We start from the raw sequence: 24,103 nt of genomic DNA, 5'->3' as shown, positions 1-24,103 counted from the left end.
AGTTATTTTGAGAGACTAATAATAGGGAAGTATTGTGAAGGTGGTTCGATGAACTCTCTGGCAGGCAGTTAAGATCGATTTGCATAAGGTGTAGATTCAGACGAAGAAGAAGAAGAAGCTCTGTATGAAGTGTAAACTTCTCGATCAGCTTCTTAAAGACCCTGGAATGGGTAAAGGTTGCCCCGCGTAAGCAAACGCTTGTCGTTTATACGAAGTACGCGGCAAGAACTATCAGCTGATGTGGAGGGGCCTATCAACAAGTTCAACAGCCAGAGCTAGCAGTAGACGGATGAAATTACTCTGCCAAAGTTTTCCACACCGACAGGAACATACGAGGCTGAAGACACACTGTTTGTGGGACAAAATCACCTGTGTCACTTTTCCCACCCACTCACATAATTCTCGTCATCTCTCTCTATACAACTGTCTCCTTCGCAACAAATTCCACGTGGTGGCGGGTCATGTTTTCTTCTGGGGCCGACGATGGTTGTTTACTGTTAAGCGAATATTTGCTATTTTCCTTCTGCGAAACGGATTCCTTGTTTTCTCCTGGGTTGCTGTGCTGACGGAAGTCAGCGTCGTCGTATAGCTGTCACGTGTGACCTACTTCCACTTGCTCAGTGTGAGATTCACTAACTCGCAAGGGAGCAAATCAAAGGAGTACTTCCGGGACACACACATTTATGAACACACATAGATGCACGTCGTCACTTATGTATTCCCACTTTACTCGTCCGTTAAAATTTCTCCTTTTTTTCTCTCTTTATTTTTCTCATTTTTACTCTTAGGCGCCAAGAGGTATCTTGTTCTTTGAGAGCCTGAGGAATTGCCACGGTCGCCACAGTTCAGGGGCGTCCGCAGAAATTTTCGCGGGAAGAGGCAGGATTCTAAAACTGCCAATTTTGTTATAACTGATTCATACGGTCCGAGAAACGTATCATCCCACAAGAACTAAATTTGTGAAGGAGTACCGTACGTCAGAAGTACCGCACATAAAACGTACTGTATCTCAAACGGTTGATAGTTATCCCTTAAATATGTTGCACTAGGAACCTTCGCGTCATGGTGTTGGAGAAGTCTCTCTGCAACACGATAATGGCTGCGAGAGGGAGTGACATAAGAAATTAAGGACACTCTTTCGGTACGGTGCTGTAAACGTTCGCAACCATTTTTGCTGTCCGAAAAAAATGATTGCTAAAGTCACTCTTATCTCTCCTCGCTCTCGGAAATGTTAAATCTGCAGTTCATTAGGGCCGCAGACGTTACTACAAATTTGCGAGAATTCTATAATGAATTAAAAATCTGTGCCCAGATTCTTGTAGAGGGCCTCCAAGCTCAGGTAGTGTTCTGGACAGATTTCAGTATCGTAGAAGCTTTTCGGCTGAAAGCTTTATCTGATGTGTTGTAGAGTCGGCTGCATCCGTAAGTCCTAATATCAGCCAGGCACGTTTCTCTCTTAAGTTACTCACTCTTTATAACAAGTTTTAGAGCTGACAGGTAAAAGAGCGTTTGTTTTTAACGAGAGCCTTATCTTAATTTCCGTGGACAGGCCTGTTAGCGACATTTACTGATTTTTCGTCAACTTGCCTCGTAATAACGTAGTGTGTGTGGGAAATACGTCGCCGTCGCAGTGCAGCCAAACATTGTACCATCATCCATAGCTGAGAGCTTTAACCTCATTACACATTCTTGCTATTATTAGCCTTGACATGGCAACACAAGTGATGTGACCCTGAGTGATGGCTTGTTGATCCCACGGTGAAAAGCTCGCAACTTCTGCGCTGCGAAAACTGCATGTTAACTTACGCTGTTCTGACGTTAGTGAGTAAAGTTTATGTCGTTAACTTCATCACTGAACATCAAACGTGTTAGCATATGTTTCCTCAGCTGTATGTTAAGCACGGTTGGTTACAAGACTAATCGGTGGTAGGGGGGCCACTGAACTGAGCAGGTTGGACAGCCTGCCACGCCCGCAGCACTATCGTCAACATGTCGTCGAGCCTTCAAAACAACCTTGGCACTTGGCAGTGCTTGAGTGAGCGCGTGGCATAGTGGACGCTTGTTGGACGCTACCACCAAAGTTACGAAACTATGGCGCCTAGAAGACAGGTGTTGGACTTAATGCGTGTCATCTCGAGTGCTTCGTGAGTATTATTTGTATTTTATGTTCCCACTAAAGCTCTCAGGTTACGAAAAATAAACAGCTAAAGGAAACAATCTGTGACTGCCAGATTGCGAGTAAAGCAACACTCAACTCTCTAGAACAACCGGTTTCGCTGTGATTGCAACATTTTTACGAATAGTGGGGTAATGTTTTTTGTAATATATATATATAAGGAGATTGTGTTATTTCATGTCGTAACTTTTTTGCCGTTTGGTTAGATGTAGACCACTGGTAGTAAACACGTATGAAAGAGTTTTTTTTTCCTTTTTTCGTAAATAAAAGTTGCTCTTTCAGGACCTCACAATTTTTGTAAGCGGAATGAAGTGCTATAGGTCTACGCTCATGTTACCGAGCATCACAGTTAGGTCCACACATGAAAGCTGTAGACTGTGTTTATGACGGAAAATCGGTTAACATAAAATTCGCGATATATTGTGCCAGAAAAATATAGTTACTGCCACTGGAAGTAATGTAGTTAGCTGTGCAATTCTGTTGCTAACTTCTCCAGTGCAAGCTGTCGTACAGTTACTTGTAACTTTCGCCAGAAAATAACTAAGGACAGAATAAAGTATTGGTACGTTTCTTAAGTGTGCGGTGTTTGCAAGAAAGATTGGTACTAAAGTTACTAGTGGAAGTTTCCACCAGTAGAGGAAGCGCTATAGACACTGTATTGTGTTTTAAAAGCAGGGAATCATCAGGTTAGAGACACCTCTAAGTTATGAACTTTGCAGTTGCACACTGCTACAAGTCTCCTTTTGTATTTGTATTCCCAAGCCACATATTTGCACACAATAAACTAAAAAACACAAAGGGTTATTGCTGAAGAAAGCAACAACTAGTTTCAACAGTTTTCTGTTCATTTACGTTTTCATGTTGTGTTTGAATGTTAACTGGCATAAACCAGCAAAGTATGACTACTACTGTGCTAATCATGGTGACTGTCTTGGAATAACAATAGGAAACAAGGCAGATGCTTTTAAAACAGTCACTGTTTTTTGTATATACAGCTGCTGCTGATATCAATTATTTATGCTAACAGGTTATATAACTTAAAGGCAAGCACTATCAGGGGTTTATATACTGGAAACATGAAAAACGTGTTTGATATTAGTATTAGTGTTACCAGAATTTACATGCCAGAGTCTAAATATTCAGATACATGTGTAATATTTAGATTCTGGGTACTTGAGGTCCTGTCTGTCACCTCTTGGGCATTTGTCAAAGATTTATAAATCAGTAGATGAAAACTAACTCCCAAGTTCTAGACAGGGCCCATAAGGAATTTATTTTACACTACTCTTATAATGGTTCTGAAGTTCCAAGACTTTCAGTTGTGGACGTTGTATGATTTTTGCAAGATTCCTCCCTTGATCTCTATTGCTGGAGCCTGCAGGTAGATTTTGTTTGGAAGTCCATAGTAGGCTGTTACTTACATGTGGAAGTGGCAAAAATTACAAGCAAACAGAATGGCTGGCCAGTGTTTATATTCAGGAAATTGAGTACTGCTAATATACACAAATAAAATTATAAAAATAGTTACCCTACCCTTCTCAACTATTAGTTCCTTCCTCACAGAGGAGAAAAGCATTAAAGAGAGAAGGCTGGGAGGGACCTACTTGATTTTTGCCCTCACAGTAGGTGTTGCACATTCTAGTGTCTTGAGTGATGAGTCTTTCCTTCCAAATTTTCCTTAATCACCCCCTTTCTCCTCTCTTATAACAGAACTATTTGCACCAGAAGCTAAAAAGTTTTTCCTGTCTTTGTGTCTGTCAACTGTACTTGGAATTTCACCTCCTTGAAGGTAAATACTAGCCAACTACTCTCTTCTTGTAATTTTACAATATGAATTTTCTATGATTAGGTACTACATTGTTTTCTAAGAACCAGTTGTAAGCATGTTCCACTGTTGTGCTGGCTGAATCTGTTACGAATGTGTTCAGGTCTTTATTAGCAGGCCACACCTTGTATCATCAGCAAACATAACTTTCTGAAGAGCTCTCCATTGTCTTTGGCAAATTATTTACATACTTCAGAAACAGGAGTTGCTCAAGCACCAAATCTTACGTGGCATCATATCTACATTTCCCCACTCTGAATTTAGTTTTAATCCTAAGGCATTATTTACTAATGTGTCCCCCTGTTTTCTGTTTCTTTTAAGATATGACTCCATCCACACATGGTGGATGTCATTAATACTAATTGTGTTATGAACGTAATTTAATGAACCACTGATATCAAGAAATGCCTATGTCAGTGTAATTAGTAGTTTGCATTGGTGTGTGTAGATTGTGAATACTGTTTCAGTGTAGCAACTACAGTGGAACAGAAGGGATTCCCAATTAGACTATCATATGAATGTATACATACTTTACTCTTAAATGAGATCACGCACTGAATTGTATAGTAGTGTGTGTGTGTGTGTGTGTGTGTGTGTGTGTGTGTGTGTGTGTGTGTGTGTGTGTGTGTCCACATACTGTATCTCATTAAAGGATCTGTCCACCTAGAACTTCCCTGAACATGGATATGTACTTTACATTTAAAACATATCACTCATTTAAAACATATCACTCAGCCCAGGAACAAGTATAGACTGTTACTGTTGAAGGAAAGGAGCTTCACTTGGCTATGAAAAATGTATGGTGCAGCCCACCATTAATAAGAATTTAAGAGGTGTATCTGATTCTAGTAGAGAAATAAAGGCCTTGCTACCAGGTAGTGGCTGTGTGAGTGTTGTAGGCAGACAGCTGTATGTAGAAGTACCAGATCACCAAGATTACAAAAGCTAGTACTAGCCTTGTTTAGGTAGTGGAAGACATTGAGGAACTGATTAAGGATTTGAATTAAGAGGGACAGGTGTTGATGATAAGGGGAGGGGTGATGCAACAGTGTGGCCAAGAACAGACTATAGTATCAATAGTGACATGTATAAGCAAGGGGCAGCAACAATGGATGCAATTTTGAGCATTGTTGATGTACATCAGCAGCATGATCAACACTGGCTGAAGAAAGCCTTCAGGTGAATTGACAGCATTACTGCTAACTTCAGACGAATCTCACATGTTGCTGCTGTTGGGAGATGGGGATACACAAGACATGACCTACAACTTCACAGGAGGGGAAAGATAGATAAGTTTAGGTGGTAGCTAATAGTATGGTGGGAGGGGGAGAGGGGCGAGACAGTCACCAATGATAGACTTCCTGTGATTAGTACACTCTCTAAGGGCACCCACTGGTGACTGCTGTGCTCCTTGCACTAACTTCATTCTGTTTGGCAAAGTGCCTCTAGGCCCATAAACGTGCTACTATACCCCATGCAAGTCTCTGTCCTCCCTTTGGCTTGCCTGTAGAAATGACCAAACGTCTCGTTCCTCCTGCCACCAAATTTCACTAATTCCCACTATATCTAACTTTAACCTATCCTTTTCCCTTTTTAAATTTTCTAACCTACCTGCCCGATTAAGGGATCTGACATTCAACACTCTGATCTGTAGAATGCCGGTTTTCTTTCTCCTGATGACGACGTCCTCCTGAGTAGTCCCCGCCCGGAGGTCCGAATGGGATATTATTTTTTACCTCCGGAATATTTTATCCAAGAGGACATCATCTTCATTTAACCATACAGTAAAGCTGCATGCCCTCGGGAAAAATTACGGCTGTAGTTTCTCCTTGCTTTCAGCTGTTCGCAGTACCAGCACAGCAAGGCCGTTTTGGTTATTGTTGCAAGGCCAGATCAGTCAATCATCCAGACTGTTGCCCCTGCAACCACTAAAAGGCTGCTGCCCCTCTTCAGGAACCACAAGTTTGTCTGGCCTCTCAACAGATACCCCTCCGTTGTGGTTGCACCTACGGTATGGCTATGTGTGTCTTGATGCACGCAAGCCTCCCCACCAACGGAAAGGCCCATGGTTCATGGGGGGAGGTGCTTCTGCTAAGAAATATTAAATTGTGTAGTGTGCACTGTTTATGAATAATGTTTTAACTGCTTTTTAAACAAATGGTATGTAGTGTAATAATCTTTCTCATCTGGCGGTCATGCCTCAGGAAAATTTCTAAGTTTTAGATGAAAAATAGTTTTAAAGTTTTTTAAGCATTTTGGACTCATATGATCAACAAACGAACCCCGAAAACTGGACTCTTGATAACTCAACACTCCGGGAAACTTGACAAGCATGACACATTTTTTGGCTTTGAAAAAAGAAACAAAACATAAACACGCATGGTATTTTCATAAAAAGCTAATTTAATTTACGGTAATAATCATGCTTACAGACTATTACAGAGCAGTGAATATACAGCTTTGAAAAGACTGAAATTATATTTGAATAAATCCTAAACTATCATTAAAAGAATAAAGAATAAAATATTGCTGTCGCACAGTAATAGCACTTTGATAAATAAGTGAAATAGGTAATTTAAGCTTACTTTGAATAATGTTCAGGGTTCATTAAATAAACAAAATCTCAGAGTTAATGCTTTAGTACAGTTAATACAGTATGCCTAATACTTTCAGTCAAAAGTATATAAATAACGGGTATTAATTGTGCCTTGTGCCCTAAAAATATTTAAGGGTTTGAAAACTAATACAGTACTATAGTAATACGGTACTAAACTAGTGCTATTGTTTTAAAACTGAAAATTTAACATTGTGTTTGTAATTTAATTCTCTATTTTATAAAGATTTTTAATATTGCTGTAAATGGCATTATTAGGGCTAGAGTGTCTTTAGAAAGGTGCAAATGTCGATAGTCTGACTGGATTACTGAATATGAAGTCATTGATGACTGGTCAGATATCCAATTCATCCAAAACATCTTGGTAGTCATGAAGAACAGCCAAGTTGTTCAATCACTTCTGTCCCATTGGTGATCAGAGATATGACTTCAAATGTCTAAGGGTGCTAAATGACTGTTCTGCTGTTGCTGTCATGATTGGAACTACTTGGAAAAGCTTAATGCACTTCATTACTTCCAAAACATTTCTCCAACTGCAGGCTCTTGTGAAATGTACTTTCTTACATTACACCTGTTTTTTTTGAGACCAGTTGTTTTTTATTAGTGATATCAGCTAACATATTCAAGTGTAAGAGCAGTCTCTCAATGTCTAGGTTATTTTTGAAAAACTCAGTTGATTTTTCCGAATTCGTTTCACCTCTGTTTACTAAAAACAAGCACTATTGTTCAACTGCAATGACCTGTGTGAGTCCAGTTGAAGCAAACTGCTCAGTAATGCAAGATTGCCCTGTTTCACAAACTTCAATGTAAATAGCTTTGTAGTATTCCTTCAGGGTTTTGAAAGTGTATGATGAGCTGTCTTTGTTGTTTTTATACTTCTTTGTTGTGCTTAGATTCCGAGGAAGTGAAGGATCATAACCTTGTGAGGGTTTTTCATTTAAATACAATTCCCAAAAGTGTTAAAACTGTCATGCCTTCCATGCAATATACAAAGCAAGCCCTAAGTGTTTCCAGGTCAGCAACACTTGATGACGGCACTGAGTTTTTTCATTGACATCCTCTGCTGGGTTCATTGCATGGCAATAAAGATGTAAAAAGAAATAAATCTTGAATTGTAACATTGACTCAAGGTAGCCTGCACATTTGTAATCTGCCTCGGTTTTGTCCTCTGTAGAAAATGTTTCAAAAAAACTCTGAAGTTCTTCAGAGTTTTTCAATATTCTTAAGATACTAGGAGCTCGCATAGTCCATAGTCAGCTAAAGTGTACTCTCACAGTGTATGCTTCTGAAAAGTCCCATCCTTTTTTTGGATTCCCTTATGTTACTTATTAAGTCCTTGGCTAAAACAATAATATCCCTCATAGATGTAAGATTAAGATCCTCCCCCCATGGACCTTGCCGTTGGTGGGGAGGCTTGCGTGCCTCAGCGATACAGATAGCCGTACCATAGGTGCAACCACAACGGAGGGGTATCTGTTGAGAGGCCAGACAAACGTGTGGTTCCTGAAGAGGGGCAGCAGCCTTTTCGGTAATTGCAGGGGCAACAGTCTGCATGATTGACTGATCTGGAGTTGTAACAATAACCAAAACGGCCTTGCTGTGCTGGTACTGCGAACGGCTGAAAGCAAGGGGGAACTATGGCCGTAATCTTACCCGAGGGCATGCAGCTTTACTGTATAATTAAATGATGATTGCGTCCTCTTGGGTAAAATATTCCGGAGGTAAAATAGTCCCCCATTCGGATCTCCGGGCTGGGACTACTCAAGAGGATGTCGTTATCAGGAGAAAGAAAACTGGCGTTCTACGGATCGGAGCGTGGAATGTCAGATCCCTTAATCGGGCAGGTAGGTTAGAAAATTTAAAAAGGGAAATGGATATGTTAAAGTTAGATATAGTGGGAATTAGTGAAGTTCAGTGGCAGGAGGAACAAGACTTCTGGTCAGGTGACTACAGGGTTATAAACACAAAATCAAATAGGGGTAATGCAGGAGTAAGTTTAATAATGAATAGGAAAATAGGAATGCGGGTAAGCTACTACAAACAGCATAGTGAACGCATTATTGTGGCCAAGATAGATACGAAGCCCACACCTACTACAGTGGTACAAGTTTATATGCTAACTAGCTCTGCAGATGACGAAGAAATTGAAGAAATGTATGATCAAATAAAAGAAATTATTCAAATAGTGAAGGGTGACAAAAATTTAATAGTCATGGGTGACTGGAATTCAGTAGTAGGAAAAGAGAGAGAAGGAAACATAGTAGGTGAATATGGACTGGGGCAAAGAAATGAAAGAGGAAGCCACCTGGTAGAATTTTGCACAGAGCACAACTTAATCATAGGTAACACTTGGTTCAAGAATCATAAAAGAAGGCTGTATACATGGAAGAAGCCTGGAGATACTGACTAGTTTCAGATAGATTATATAATGGTAAGACAGAGATTTAGGAACCAGGTTTTAAATTGTAAGACATTTCCAGGGGCAGATGTGGACTCTGACCACAATCTATTGGTTAAGATCTGTAGATTAAAACTAAAGAAACTGCAAAAAGGGGGGAATTTAAGGAGATGGGACCTGGATAAACTAAAAGAACCAGAGGTTGTACAGAGTTTCAGGGAGAGCATAAGAGAGCAATTGACAGGAATGGGGGAAAGAAATAAGGTAGAAGAAGAATGGGTAGCTTTGAGGGATGAAGTAGTGAAGGCAGCAGAGGATCAAGTAGGTAAAAAGACAAGGGCTAGTAGAAATCCTTGTGTAACAGAAGAAATATTGAATTTAATTGATGAAAGGAGAAAATATAAAAATGCAGTAAATGAAGCAGGCAAAAAGGAATACAGACGTCTAAAAAGTGAGATCGACAAGAAGTGCAAAATGGGTACGCAGGGATGGCTAGAGGACAAATGTAAGGATGTAGAGGCTTATCTCACTAGGGGTAAGATAGATACTGTCTATAGGAAAATTAAAGAGACCTTTGGAGATAAGAGAACCACTTGTATGAATATCAAGAGCTCAGATGGAAACCCAGTTGTAAGCAAAGAAGGGAAAGCAGAAAGGTGGAAGGAGAATATAGAGGGTCTATACAAGGGCGATGTACTTGAGGACAATATTATGGAAATGGAGGAGGATGTGGATGAGGATGAGATGGGAGATACGATACTGCGTGAAGAGTTTGACAGAGCACTGAAAGACCTGAGTCGAAACAAGGCCCCCGGAGTAGACAACATTCCATTGGAACTACTGACGGCCTTGGGAGAGCCAGTCATGACAAAACTCTACCATCTGGTGAGCAACATGTATGAGACAGGCGAAATACCCTCAGACTTCAAGAATAATATAATAATACCAATCCCAAAGAAAGCAGGTGTTGACAGATTTGAAAATTACCGAACTATCAGTTTAATAAGTCACAGCTGCAAAATACTAACGCAAATTCTTTACAGGCGAATGGAAAAACTAGTAGAAGCTGACTTCGGGGAAGATCAGTTTGGATTCAGTAGGAATATTGGAACACGAGAGGCAATACTGACCCTACGACTTATCTTAGAAGCTAGATTAAGGAAAGGCAAACCTATGTTTCTAGCATTTGTAGACTTAGAGAAAGCTTTTGACAATGTTGATTGGAATACTCTCTTTCAAATTCTGAAGGTAGCAGGGGTAAAATACAGGGAGTGAAAGGCTATTTACAATTTGTACAGAAACCAGATGGCAGTTGTAAGAGGTGAGGGACATGAAAGGGAAGCAGTGGTTGGGAAGGGAGTGAGACAGGGTTGCATTCTCCCCCCGATGTTATTCAATCTGTATATTGAGCAAGCAGTGAAGGAAACAAAAGAAAAATTCGGAGTACGTATTAAAATCCATGGAGAAGAAATAAAAATGTTGAGGTTCGCCGATGACATCGTAATTCTGACAGAGACAGCAAAGGACTTGGAAGAGCAGTTGAACGGAATGGATAGTGTCTTGAAAGGAGGATATAAGATGAACATCAACAAAAGCAAAACGAGGATAATGGAATGTAGTCGAATAAAGTCAGGTGATGCTGAGGGAATTAGATTAGGAAATGAGACGATTAAAGTAGTGAAGGAGTTTTGCTATTTGGGGAGCAAAATAACTGATGATGGTTGAAGTAGAGAGGATATAAAATGTAGACTGGCGTTTCTGAAGAAGAGAAATTTGTTAACATCGAGTATAGATTTAAGTGTCAGGAAGTCATTTCTGAAAGTATTTGTATGGAGTGTAGCCATGTATGGAAGTGAAACATGGACGATAACTAGTTTGGAAAAGAAGAGAATAGAAGCTTTCGAAATGTGGTGCTACAGAAGAATGCTGAAGATTAGATGGGTAGATCACATAACTAATGAGGAAGTACTGAATAGGATTGGAGAGAAGCGAAGTTTGTGGCACAACTTGACCAGAAGAAGGGATCGGTTGGTAGGACATGTTCTGAGGCATCAAGGGCTCACCAATTTAGTATTAGAGGGCAGCGTGGAGGGTATTAATCGTAGAGGGAGACAAGGATATGAATACGCTAAGCAGATTTAGAAGGATGTAGGTTGCAGTAGGTACTGGGAGATGAAGAAGCTTGCACAGGATAGAGTAGCATGGAGAGCTGCATCAAACCAGTCTCAGGACTGAAGACCACAACAACAGATGTAAGATGGCGGAGACTGTCTACAACTGCAAAGTCTGAACCGTGAGCAGTGCAGTGCACATAACGAGCTTTTTGTTGAATATCCAAAACTAACTTTTTTTTAGTCCTTTGAACTTACCTCTCATATTTGAAGCATAGCACTGTCCTCTAAAGTTATCCATTGACAAATCAAGATGAGCAAAAACATCTTTTAAAATGCTAAACAGAGTTTGTGATTCAGTATTGTGGGGTTTCGTATAAGGTAATAAAATCTTGATTGATGATTACTTAATCATCAACACTACAAATACAGGAGGACACTTATTCGTGAATCTAAGATCAGTTGTTTCGTCAACCATAATAGAAAAATGTTCAGTCTTCTTGATTGAAGCCAATACCTTTCTCAACACAGACTTTCCTAGTAGATCAATGATATTGTTTTGAATATTGTGGGATGTCGTTCTTCTGGTGTTCCAACAATTGAAAAAAAATTTAAGTTTACAGCTTTGTGCCCTCTAATTGCTAGTCCTTGTTGGCAAAGAAATTGCACGGTAGTAAAAATTGTCTAAAGAGCTAAATGGTCTTCCTTCATATCACTATCTAACTGTTCAGTCAATTGGGAGGCCACACTTCAGTTAGTGATAGAATTTAGTTTCAGAATGCCTTCTTTATGTGTAAACGTATTTTCATGGAGACAGAATTTTTCCAAAAGCCTTTTTCACGTTGTAAATGCATCTCCTCCTCCTCCTCTCTCTCTCTCTCTCTCTCTCTCTCTCTCTCTCTCTCTCTCTCTCTCTCTCTCTCTTTTAAAGAAAATTGGTTATGCAAAAAACGTTTTTGGTAGATGCTTCATATTCTAGTCATGTATATTTGATCAACCACAACTTCTGACTTGCAGCAGCATCATCAATTTCCAAGCGTGCCTTTTTTGGCAACAAATTTATCCATTGCAAACTTAATTCACAAGACACTAAGAGACTAAAGTAAATGAATAAAATATAGTCATACAAAATAATCCACTAGACACTATAAAGTCGGAACACTAAACACGTCTGCAGCATGCACTGAAGGAAACTATACACACCGAATGATTGCAACACCAGGGTGGGCTTTATATAGCTGTGGCATTGTAATGTCCTGAAGCATCAAGGTGACGTGTGGCGGAGGGTTTCAGGTGCTTCTGCTCCTGACCTTTTGATGTCGCTGTGGCTGCAGCGCTGGCCTGCTGGCACCAGACTTTACCCAAAGGTTCGCACACCGGGATCAATTCTACATGTGTCCGGAGCACTGTAACACTGTCATGATTCCCACCATTCGTTTTCAGCTAACCTGCTTACTACTGTAATAATTATTTGGTTTTGCTCATTACTGATTGTATTTTAAAAGGTAACTATTGTCAAACAAGAAAATAAAGAATTCCAATGTAATTTTGTGATTTTACAAAGTATAATATAACTAATAATTTAACGAATGTTTGAGGGGGCTCGGACCCCCACAGGCCCCATGGAGCCTGGTGTGTGTAAGACAGAACTATACAAATAAAGTGCTGCAACATGATTGCGTACTCATTTACACACTTTGTCTTCAACTGGTATCCTTGGACAATTTTTTAAGCTGTTTTATTCTCTGATAGAAAGTGCAGTTGGAGGTTTTTTGTTTGTTTTTCCCTGGCAAATATAAGCCAATATGGTCTCTCTTTCCATTATTGTCTGTGGTCCCATTAGTGAAATACTTACTAATGTTTTCCCTGACATGCACAGCAGACTGGTAGGTGCATGTAGTTCATGGAGTAATGATACCCAGTTCTTTAAGCAGTTGTTTACAGTGAGCTTGATTGGTACGAGAGTAATCCCAAAAGTTAGATCTATTTTTTTATAAGTACATAGACCTGTTTATTTCTACAATGGCTTAAATCAGTTAACAGCTTAAACATTTAGCTTTTTTTTTTGACATAATTACCATTTCTGTCGATGCATTTTTGTAGACGTTGTTGCAGTTTTTGTATACCAATGTCATACCAGGTCGCAGCCATGCTGTTCAGAAAGTTATGAACCTCTTCTTTCACCCCATCGTTGGAGCTGAATCGCTTTCTGTTCTTTTAACCTATGGAACAGGTGATAGTCACTGGGCACCAAGTCAGGACTATAGGGTGGGTGGGTGATTATGTTCCACTGAAACTGTTGCAGGAGAGCAGTGGTTTGCTGAGTGGTGTGAGGACGAGTGTTGTCATGGAGAATGTTGGCACCTTTTGCTAAACATTCCTGTTCTCCAGTTCTGAATTGCCTGTTAGTTTTTTCAGGTCTCACAGTACCTGTCAGCCTTAATTGTGGTCCTAGCAATTCAGTTCGGATGACAAGGTGAAAGAATTGATTCATAACTTCCTAAACAGCATGGCAGCGAGCTGGTATGACATGGACATACAAAAACTGCCACATTGTCTACAGAAAGGCATTGACAGAAATGGTGATTATGTCGAAAAATAGCTAAAAGTTCAAGCTGTAAACTGATGTAAACCATTGTAGAAATAAATAGCTCTACGTACTTTTTAAAAAAAATAGGAGACCTTACTTTTGGTATTACCTTCGTATTTCTTGTTATTAACCTTCCAGCTTTTTCAGCAGTTTAAAAACTGTGTTTGTGTTTATTCCATAGCTAAGAATAGTATGTCATCACAAGACATTGACTGTTACAAACATTTTATAGGATATTAAGAGCGTAACATGCCAATGATGTTCTTTTTGCTAGCACCTTTGGTTGTCCATTCCATATTAACTAACAGTTAATATTCATCCTTAAAAGCTTTGTTAAACCAATGTATAAGTTTATAACCTATGCTTAATTTGACACTTGTTTTCCCTCTTTGTGCTGAAGTGCATGCTATTGGTTCTCTTTGTTCAATGTTAACTTATTACATACTGCCCAATTGTAAACATTCTTGAGGATTCCATTTGCTTTATCTAATAAGAGGTACACTGTTTTATCAGTGACTGTGATGTTGCTTTAATCAGCAAATCCATGTCTTCTACTGTTTGGATAGCCATTGCTAAAATTTTGAGAACAGAAGTGGACCTGAAGTTACGCTGATGAACACCTGTGTGTGTGTGTGTTTCTTGTGTAACAATTTTTGTATTAAAAAAATTATAATCAGCAGATATTTGGATTATTTCATCCTCTTTTCCAGGTAAGAATGGAACCACTTGTTTGATTTTCCTTTCAGACCAGGTGTTTCCAGCTTATTTAGAAAAAAAATTGACAGTCAACTATGCCAAAAGTCATGGACAAGTCTAAGAACATACTTGTAACACAATCATCCTTGTCAAGAACTTTGGGTGGTACTCCTGTGAACTTGCTAATGTCACATGTTGTACTTCTTCCACTGGGGAAAAACTGTGCTTCTTTAAAAAGGTTGAATTTATCCATGTAACTTATTAGTCTAATTATCATAACAATTCAGGTATTCTGATAATGCAGGCAGTGGTAAAAGTGGCCTGTTGTTTTCAGTACTCTCCGTATTACCTTCCTTTAATAAGGGCATAGCTTGTTCGTGCTTTATGTACTTAGAAAAAATACATGTACAGAAATTATGAATTCATTATGTTTATAAATGGGATTATATGCTGTATATGCACAACTTCAGACGAGAACCTGGAACTTCATACACTCTTGCTGATGTCTTTTTCTTTCTTTCTTTCTTTTTTTTATATTTCTGTATTATCTTCCCAACTTAAAATTCTTGTGGGAAATTTAGCAAGAGACAGCCTCACATTGCAAAAAAAGATTCCCAGGTGGACATAAAGCCCCAGACTTTATTTTAACAAGTATGAAAGAATTCATACTAAATAAAATAAAAAGAAACTTCCACATGGGAAAAATATATTAAGTAAAAGATTCCAAGACTTACCAAGCGGGAAAGTGCCGGTAGACAGGCACAATAAATAAAACACACAAACAATCACACACAATATCTAGCTTTCGCAACCGACGGTTGGTTCTTCAGGAAAGAGGGAAGGAGAGGGAAAGACAAAAGGATGTGGGTTTTGAGGAAAAGGGTAAGGAGTCATTCCAATCCCGGGAGCGGAAAGACTTACCTTAGGGGGGAAAAAAGGACAGGTGTACACGCATGCGCGCGGACACACACACACACACACACACACACACACACACACACACACACACACACACACACACACACACACACACACACCCGCGCGCGCGCTGGCCATTGGACAGATCTTGACGTTGACCTCCATCTGTCCAGTGGCCAGTTTCACACATCCGTCCACATCAAACCCACAAACAAGCAACAGTACCTCCATTATGACAGCTGCCACCCATTCCATATCAAATGGTCCCTTCCCTACAGCCTAGGCCTTCGTGGCAAAAGAATCTGCTCCAGTCCTGAATCCCTGAACCATTACACGAACAACCTGAAAACAGCTTTCACATCCCGCAACTACCCTCCCGACCTGGTATAGAAGCAAATAACCAGCGCCACTTCCTCATCCCCTCAAACCCAGAACCTCTCACAGAAGAACCCCAAAAGTGCCCCACTTGTGACAGGATACTACTTCCTGGGACTAGATCAGACTCTGAATGTGGCTCTCCAGCAGTGATATGACTTCCTAAAATCCTGCCCCGAAATGAGATCCATCCTTCATGAAATCCTCCCCACTCCACCAAGAGTGTCTTTTCGCCATCCACCTAACCTTCGTAACCTCTTGGTTCATCCCTATGAAATCCCCAAACTACCTTCCCTACCCTCTGGCTCCTACCCTTGTAACTGCCCCCGGTGTAAAACCTGTCCTATGCAGCCTCCCACCACCACCTACTCCAGTCCTGTAACCCAGAAGGTGTACACGATCAAAGGCAGAGCCACGTGTGAAAGCACCCATGTGATTTACCAACTGACCTGCCTACACTGTGACGCTTTCTATGTGGGAATGACCAGCAACAAACTGTCCATTCGCATGAATGGACACAGGCAGACAGTGTTTGTTGGTAATGAGGATCACCCTGTGACTAAACATGGCTTGGTGCACGGCCAGCACAGCTTGGCACAGTGTTACACCGTCCGGGTTATCTGGATACTTCCCACCAACACCAACCTATCCAAACTCCGGAGGTGGGAAATTGCACTTCAATATATCCTCTCTTCTCGTTATCCACCAGGCCTCAATCTCCGTTAATTTCAAGTTGCCGCCACTCGTATCTTACCTGCCATTCAACATCATCTTTGCCTCCACACTTCCGCCTTGACTGACATCTCTGCCCAAACTCTTTGCCTTTAAATATGTCTGCTTGTGTCTGTGTATATATGTATGTATGTATGTATGTATAGATAGATAGATAGATAGATAGATAGATATGTGTGTGCGCGTGCGCGAGTATATAAATATCCTCTCCCCCCCCCCCCTATGGTAGGTCCTTCCGCTCCCGGGATTGGAATGACTCCTTACCCTCTCCCTTAAAACCCACATCCTTTCGTCTTTCCCTCTCCTTCCCTCTTTCCTGAAGAAGCAACAGTCAGTTGTGAAAGCTAGATATTGTGTGTGATTGTTTGTGTTTTATTTATTGTGCCTGTCTACCGGCGCTTTCCCACTTGGTAATTCTTGGAATCTTTTTTTTAATATACAGAATTCATACTAAACTTCACCAACACAGCAAGAATAATTGATCACAAAGATTAGATCTTCTTGATCAATACTGCATTCTGAATCATTGTTTCTTAGGGTTTGTGACAAAGATACAAAATTTTAAAGTAAATATGTCTGCTGTTTACCACAATCACTGCTGAGTACAATCGACAAGTACAGACAGACCACTATGAGGACAACTGTCGTTAACCACTGCAGTTATGAAGTCCTGATGCCCCGAGTCCATGGAGGCCTGTGGGAGGCTCATTGTGGCTGTGAAGGTATGATATCAAAGTTGGTATGGTGGCTGGAACTACTGGCTGCTTGAACACTGCAAGGAGTAAATCCCCATTTGGCTCACGCGAACTTAACTGGTTGCATAACAGCCAGGTTGCATCATAAGTACATGCTCGGCAGATAGATATCGGCTTGGCGCTCAGTGGGCATGTAATTAGCAGATGTGAAGTAACACTCATGATAGCAGTGCTGTTGATAGCAATACTCACACAGGTGTGGGTGAAGCAGGTGTTTCTCTTGGTGAATCTAGCACCATGGAAGATGTCATGGGATGCGTGTGGTGCATATGAGCACAAAAGGTTTGACAAATAGGATGGACTGGCAGTAAGTCCTGTAGTATTGTGGAAAACACCTATAAGTGTTGAGCATGCACATGATAATAAAAATTATTGTGTGAAACATAATAAGCATTTAGTTGGGCCTTTAATTGGACATACAATAAGATATCATGTTACAATCTGGGATGCTAAGTTGCAGGGTTTTACAGCCTGTAGGCGTGGAATAGCTCAGTAAACAGGCACATTGTTGAGGCCACAGAGTGGTGCTCCAGCCTAGTGATAAAACGCTGGCCATTCCCTCACTGTATGCTCGAGATGGTGGTGGCAGCATCGTCCTATTTTTATGAAGCCGCTGCATGGAAAGTGGTAGCTGCATCAATAATTCCTATTGCTATGTCACTGTGCTGGAATGAGAAAACAAGATTAGTGTCACTGGTAATGGCACTGCCAATTATGAATATAGCAATGAATAACAATAACAGTGTTATTGAGTGTTGAGTATTGTTATTGTTATTCATAATGCGTCTGAGCTGTGGTTGCCCTCCACTGAAAGTTGTTTATATCAGTTCTGCCAATTACGTTAAGTGTTGGAAAGTGTCTGTAAATGCACTTGCTACATTGGAAATAGTCAAACTCAGTCTGTTTCATTTGACACCTTGGTGCAGTTACAATTGGTTGAATCTGCATACCATTTTAGTCTCATTGCCAGAACAGTAGTGACCTTGTATGGACTCATAATGCAAGATAAGATTTCCATGTAAATATAAAACCAGACTCGCATTATTTTAGCAAGCATGAAAGAAGTGTCACACTGAAGTCCACTGATGCACCAAGAGGAAAGAATAACTGAATACAGAGAATAGATCTTCATGATCAGTGATTGATACTGAATAATTGTTTCTTAGAGTTTGTGATGAAGATACAAACTCTTGAAGTAAATATGTCTGGTTCTGACTGTAATCACTGCCGAGTGTAAATACTACAATTCTAAGTCCAGATGGACCACTTGGAGGGCTGCTGTTCTCGACCAAAGTCAATAAACACTGGCAGATATGAAGTTCCGGTGCCCAGAGTCTGTGGAGGCCGTCAGAGAGACTGAGGTTCATTCTAGATGGCTGGCAGCCCATTGTGGCCATGGAAGCCTGATGTCAGAGTTCATATGGCAGCTGCCACAGCTAGCTGCTTGGATGCTGTGAGGATGATATCCTTCTTCAGCTCAGCAAATTGAACCAACTGTATAGCAGCCAGGCACTATTCATCTACATCTACATACATACTCCGCAATCCAACATACGATGCATGGTGGAGGGTACCTCTTACCACAACTAGCATCCTCTCTCCTTGTTCCACTCCCAAACAGAATGAGGGAAAAATGACTGTCTATATGCCTCTGTATGAGCCCTAATCTCTCTTATCTTATCTTTGTGGTTTTTCTGCGAAATGTACATTGGCGGCAGTAAAATTGTACTGCAGTCAGCCTCAAATGCTGATTCTCTAAATTTCCTCAGTGTCGATTCACGAAAAGTACGCCTCCTTTCCTCCAGAGACTCCCACCCAAGTACCTGAAGCATTTCCGTAACACTTACATGATGATCAAACCTACCAGTAACAAATCTAGCAGCCCGCCTCTGAATTGCTTCTATGTCCTTCCTCAATCCAACCTGATAGGGATCCCAAATGCTCGAGCAGTACTCAAGAATAGGTCGTATTAGTTTTTTATAAGCGGTCTCCTTTACAGATGAACCACATCTCCCAAAATTCTACCAATGAACCGAAGACCACTATCTGCCTTCCACACAACTGCCATTACATGATTGTCCCACTTCATGTCGCTCTGCAACGTTACGCCCAAATATTTAATCGACACGACTGTGTCAAGTGCTACACTACTAATGGAGTATTCAAACATTACGCGATTCTTTTTCCTATTCATCTGCATTAATTTACATTTATCTATATCTAGAGTTAGCTGCCATTCTTTACACCAATCACAAATCCTGTCCAAGTCATCTTGTATCCTCCTACAGTCACTCAACGACGACACCTTCCCATACACTACAGCATCATCAGCAAACAGCCGCACATTGCTACCCACCCTCTCCAAAAGATCATTTATGTAGGTAGAAAACAACAGCGGACTTACCACACTTCCCTGGGGCACTCCAGATGATACCCTCACCTCTGATGAACACTCACCATCGAGGACAACGTACTTGGTTCTATTACTTAAGAAGTCTTCGAGCCACTCGCACATTTGGGAACCAATCCCATATGCTCGTACCTTAGTTAGGAGTATGCAGTGGAGCACTGAGTCAAACGCTTTCCGGAAGTCAGTACATGCCCAGTGAAAGGATATGAACTCGGGGGCAAGTGACTGGTGGATGTGAAGTAGTGACCATGACTACAGCACTGTTGACTGTAATAATAACGGTGACAAAACTGGTGCCTGTAGTGGTGAATCTAGTGCCACATGTTTCCAGAGTGGGTGCAAGTGGTTCCCTTGACAACAGACAAGTGTGTTGAATTTCATAAGGTGGCATCACCAGTGAGCTAGAGTGACAGAAAACTGCCAGACAAACCTGTGTTAGTGGTATCTATTACTTCAGGCGAAAGGCTGAGGATATAGCAGGAAGCAACATAATTGTGCTTGCTGCATGTGTCAGTGTGGGTGCTGTGTGTGTTTCAGCAAGTTTTTGTTAAAAGTTCTTCTCAGTATCAAAGAAATAGTCATTTACAAAGTTTTCCATTCAGCCTAAGACTGATGGTGAAATTTTTGATATCCTAACAACAGTGTTTACCATTTGTGATTTGTTAAAAGTGCTTAAATATTGAGCAAGTTATTACTAATTTCATCACTTGTACTACTATTCATGCCTCTACATATTGGTAAGTTAGTTTGGGAGGTGGGGGCTCTTCCCAGGATTCCAAGTAATTTGTTAAAGAAAGTGGACCCATGAACACTAGGTGAGTGGTACACATACAGGATGGTTAATTTCTTATGTTAATTCAGTGGCTGGCAATTCAAAATGTTTGTATGTACTAATTACTATCAGATCTTCTCTAGCTTTAAAATATGTACACCACTTCTGATATTAATGCATAATCTCCCTCTCCCCCACCACCACCATTTAAGGTAATTCTACAGTAGCAACTTGCACTTTCATATGATGATAGTACTGTATATGATATTTAATTTTCTGTCTACCGGTGCTCTGTAATACTTACCACTGTACTGTTTAAAGACTGGAATTCAGCTTAAAATTGGTGTACAATCTTTTTAATAGACTGCACACTTTAATAAGGAATAAATAATTCTGAGCAAATTTGTGTGGTGCTCGTGTATTCTACCTTTCATGGACACACTGAAGAAATACCTAAATTGAGTGAAAAACTTTCAAGGGGAGTGAGCCTGTTGTCATGATTATCCTAAAAAGGTGTAGTCTTATTGCCTACTAAGACTTGTACTTGTCCATATGTGGGCCCACACCCAGCTGCTATATTTTCATAAATGAATTCTGCCAATCTCCCCATTTCAGTCTTGTTGGGATGCAGACTATGCCTAGTGTAGCCTCATCTTCTGATAATTATTGGCGCTAGTGCAATGTGTGTCCAGTCAGTAGTCCTCAGCTCAAACTCCTGCTATGTATTAACTCTCTGTATAGCACTGTCAAGGTGTGGCCGATCATGCTGCTGGAACAGCTCAAATGTGCTCACATGGGTGCTACCTGTTAGGGAAGCTATCATACTTAGGTCACCAACTAGATGTGTGTCTGTTCATGTGATGCAATCATCTTACCTTTCATAAACTTCTTATGGAAAGGCCCTAAATTTTTAGTCACTTGATTCAGACAGCACTCAACTTGACATTGCTGATGATCTGATACACTGTCTAGCACCAAAACATTCTTTTACCTAATATTAGTCTTATTCCTAGCCTTCCTACACCATCTTGAGGCTCTTCTCCCTTCAACTCTAGTAGCTGGAAACCATTACTGGTAGACACAAGAAAACTGTCAGGCTGCATCCTCCCCCTGTTGGCCTTACTACCAATTGCCTGTTCACTAACCACTCCACTCACCACTGCCTTTATTCGTTCTTGCTATGTCTCTCCTACCTTGACTCAGCTGTTTCTAAATGGCACAGATCTTCCTTTCCTGGTCGTCTATTAACCTGTTTCTGCTGCATATTTTGCACTTCAAAGGCAGGTCCTTAGTGACCTCCCCAGAGTTCCCCCAACCATATTTGTCCCAGTGAAACCATTTGCCGCATTTCCCATAATGCATCCTAGTACTTACTTCCCTATGGCAACCCCTATTGTCGCATAAAATATCCATAGCAAAGGAAAAAATCATAAATATGTGAAACTAAAAGAATATTCTGAGGTGTATTATGTTTATTTCACTATAAAATAATGCAACCTCCAATAACGTGTTGTTCACTATGAGTGTGAGTTCAGTAATTGTAAATGCAACCCCAAGGTGAAAAATTTTCACTTGTTGAGAGATTTCTGTGCAAAGAGCAATGTCACTATTACTCCATGCTTTGTTGAAATTATTAAAAATGTAATTAACTCCCTCAGATGTAAATTTCTCATGGAAACCACGGGGATATTTTCAGACAGACTGAAATATTCTATTTTAGCATCCCTTCAGGAGGGTGTGGACAGTGGAGGGAGTTTCAGCAAGACACTGATGGGTGTAACCAGAATAAGCTTTTAACAGCTATAGATGAGGATATTTTTAAAGTTGGTGCTTTATTGCTTTTGCCCACTGTTAAGGTGGAAACAGTAACGCAGGGAGATATTTCAGTGCATCTCTCTTTTGATATTGCTTTTTTACAGAACAATAATAAGTAAATTATACAGAGTTTTTGTTTGTTATTTACATCTACAGCTGCATTTGTACTCTGCAAACCACCATGAGGTGCATGACCTAGGGTAAATCCCATTGTACCAGTTATTAGGGTTTCTTCCTTATCCATTCACGTATGGAATATGGGAAGAATAATTTTTTTGAATGCCCCTGTGCGTGCAGCAATTATTCTGATTTTATCCTCATAATCCCTATGTGAGGAGTTGTAGTATATGCCTAGAATAATGAGTTAAAGCCAATTCTTGGAACTTTATTAATACACTTTCTCAGGATAGTTTGCCTGTCTTAAAGAGTCTGTCATTTTAGTTCCTTCAGTACCTCTGACATTCTCAAATGGATTAAACAAACCAGTGACCATTCGTGCTGCCCTTCTCTGTATATGTTCAGTATCCCATGTTAGTCCTATCTGGTGTAATAAGTTAAGACCACATCAAATGTAAAATACATCCATGAATGTGCAACCTCATACAGTGATCTCAAAGTGAGCAGCCTACATCCATAGCAGTTGTGGATTTAAGGATTCTACATTATTAAGGGGGGGGGGGATGCTTGTGTAAATGGCATACCCAGCAGTAGTTCACAAGCAGTCATGTACTGATTGCATTTGGACTTCATTTTTAACTTCCATTACAACTTCTCTTTGCTCCATTCCTACATATATAGGTGAATTATCTTTATTCCTTCCACTTTTTAATTAATGATTTGAAGTGTGGACTTACATGACCTAATCCAGTATGTATCGAACATACAAGTTAGTAAATAAAAAGTAGTAAATTCAACTACTCAAGTATAGTAATAACATTCAGAAACCAAGAACTAAGTGATGTAACTGTAAATGATGTTTTTCACAAAATTATTAAGTGGTTCTCAGCAAACGGACTGTCTTTAAATTTTGATAAAACACAATGTATACAGTTCTGTACAGTAAATGACACAACTCCAGTAATAAATAGACTTTGAACAGAAGTATAAAGCTAAGGTAGAATTTTCAAAATTTTTAGGTGTGTCCATTGATGAGAGGTTACACTGGAAGCAACACATTGATGGTCTGCTGAAATGTCAGAGTTCAGTTACGTATGCTATTAGGGTTATTGCAAATTTTGCTGATAAGAATCTCAGTAAATTAGGTTACTATGCCTGCTTTCATTCACTGCTTTCGTATGGCATCATATTCTGGGGTAATTCATCGTTGAGTAGAAAAGTATTCATTGCTCAAAAACATGTAATCAGAATAATTGCTGGAGCCCACCCATGGTCATCCTGCAGACGTCTATTTAAGGATCTAGGGATCCTCACAGTATATATATACACTTGTGAAATTTGTTGTTAATAATCCAACCCAGTTCAAAAGTAATAGCAGTGTGCATAGCTATAACACCAGGAGAAAGGATGATCTTCACTATGCAGGGTTAAATCTGACTTTGGCACAGAAAGGGGTAAATTATGCTGCCACACAAGTCTTTGGTCACCTACCAAACAGCATCAAAAGCCTGATAGTCAACCAACATTTAAAAATAAATTAAAAGAATTTCTAGATGACAAACCCTTCTACTCATTGGCTGAATTTTTAGATATAAATTAAGGGAGGGGAAGGAAAAAAAACTTAAACATTAGTGTTATGCAATATTTTGTGTAATGTAATATCTTGTACAGACATCTTTTATTAACCTGACACGTTCCACATCATTACGAAGTGTCGTATTCATGATCTATCAAACAAGTATTAATCTGATCTACAGATTTTTTTATTTATATACTGGGATTGTCAGATTACCGCTGAA

The 24,103-nt window shown here is 40.0% G+C and overlaps 1 protein-coding gene across 1 annotated transcript in view; it reads left to right on the top strand.

Moving 5' to 3' along the window:
- Positions 1 to 1,736: 1,736 nt before the first annotated feature.
- LOC126334429 (hydroxyacid-oxoacid transhydrogenase, mitochondrial) overlaps positions 1,737 to 24,103 on the top strand; it is a 65,183-nt gene continuing 42,816 nt past the window's right edge. The window contains exon 1 of the mRNA XM_049996838.1: positions 1,737 to 2,144. Within this exon, the coding sequence (XP_049852795.1) occupies positions 2,092 to 2,144 (53 nt within the window). The 5' untranslated portion in view covers positions 1,737 to 2,091. The remainder of the gene's footprint in view (positions 2,145 to 24,103) is intronic.

The sequence above is a fragment of the Schistocerca gregaria genome, chromosome 1 (assembly GCF_023897955.1).
Source record: "Schistocerca gregaria isolate iqSchGreg1 chromosome 1, iqSchGreg1.2, whole genome shotgun sequence".
NCBI classification, from domain to species: domain Eukaryota; kingdom Metazoa; phylum Arthropoda; class Insecta; order Orthoptera; family Acrididae; genus Schistocerca; species Schistocerca gregaria.
This window is presented reverse-complemented; position numbering and strand designations above follow the sequence as displayed.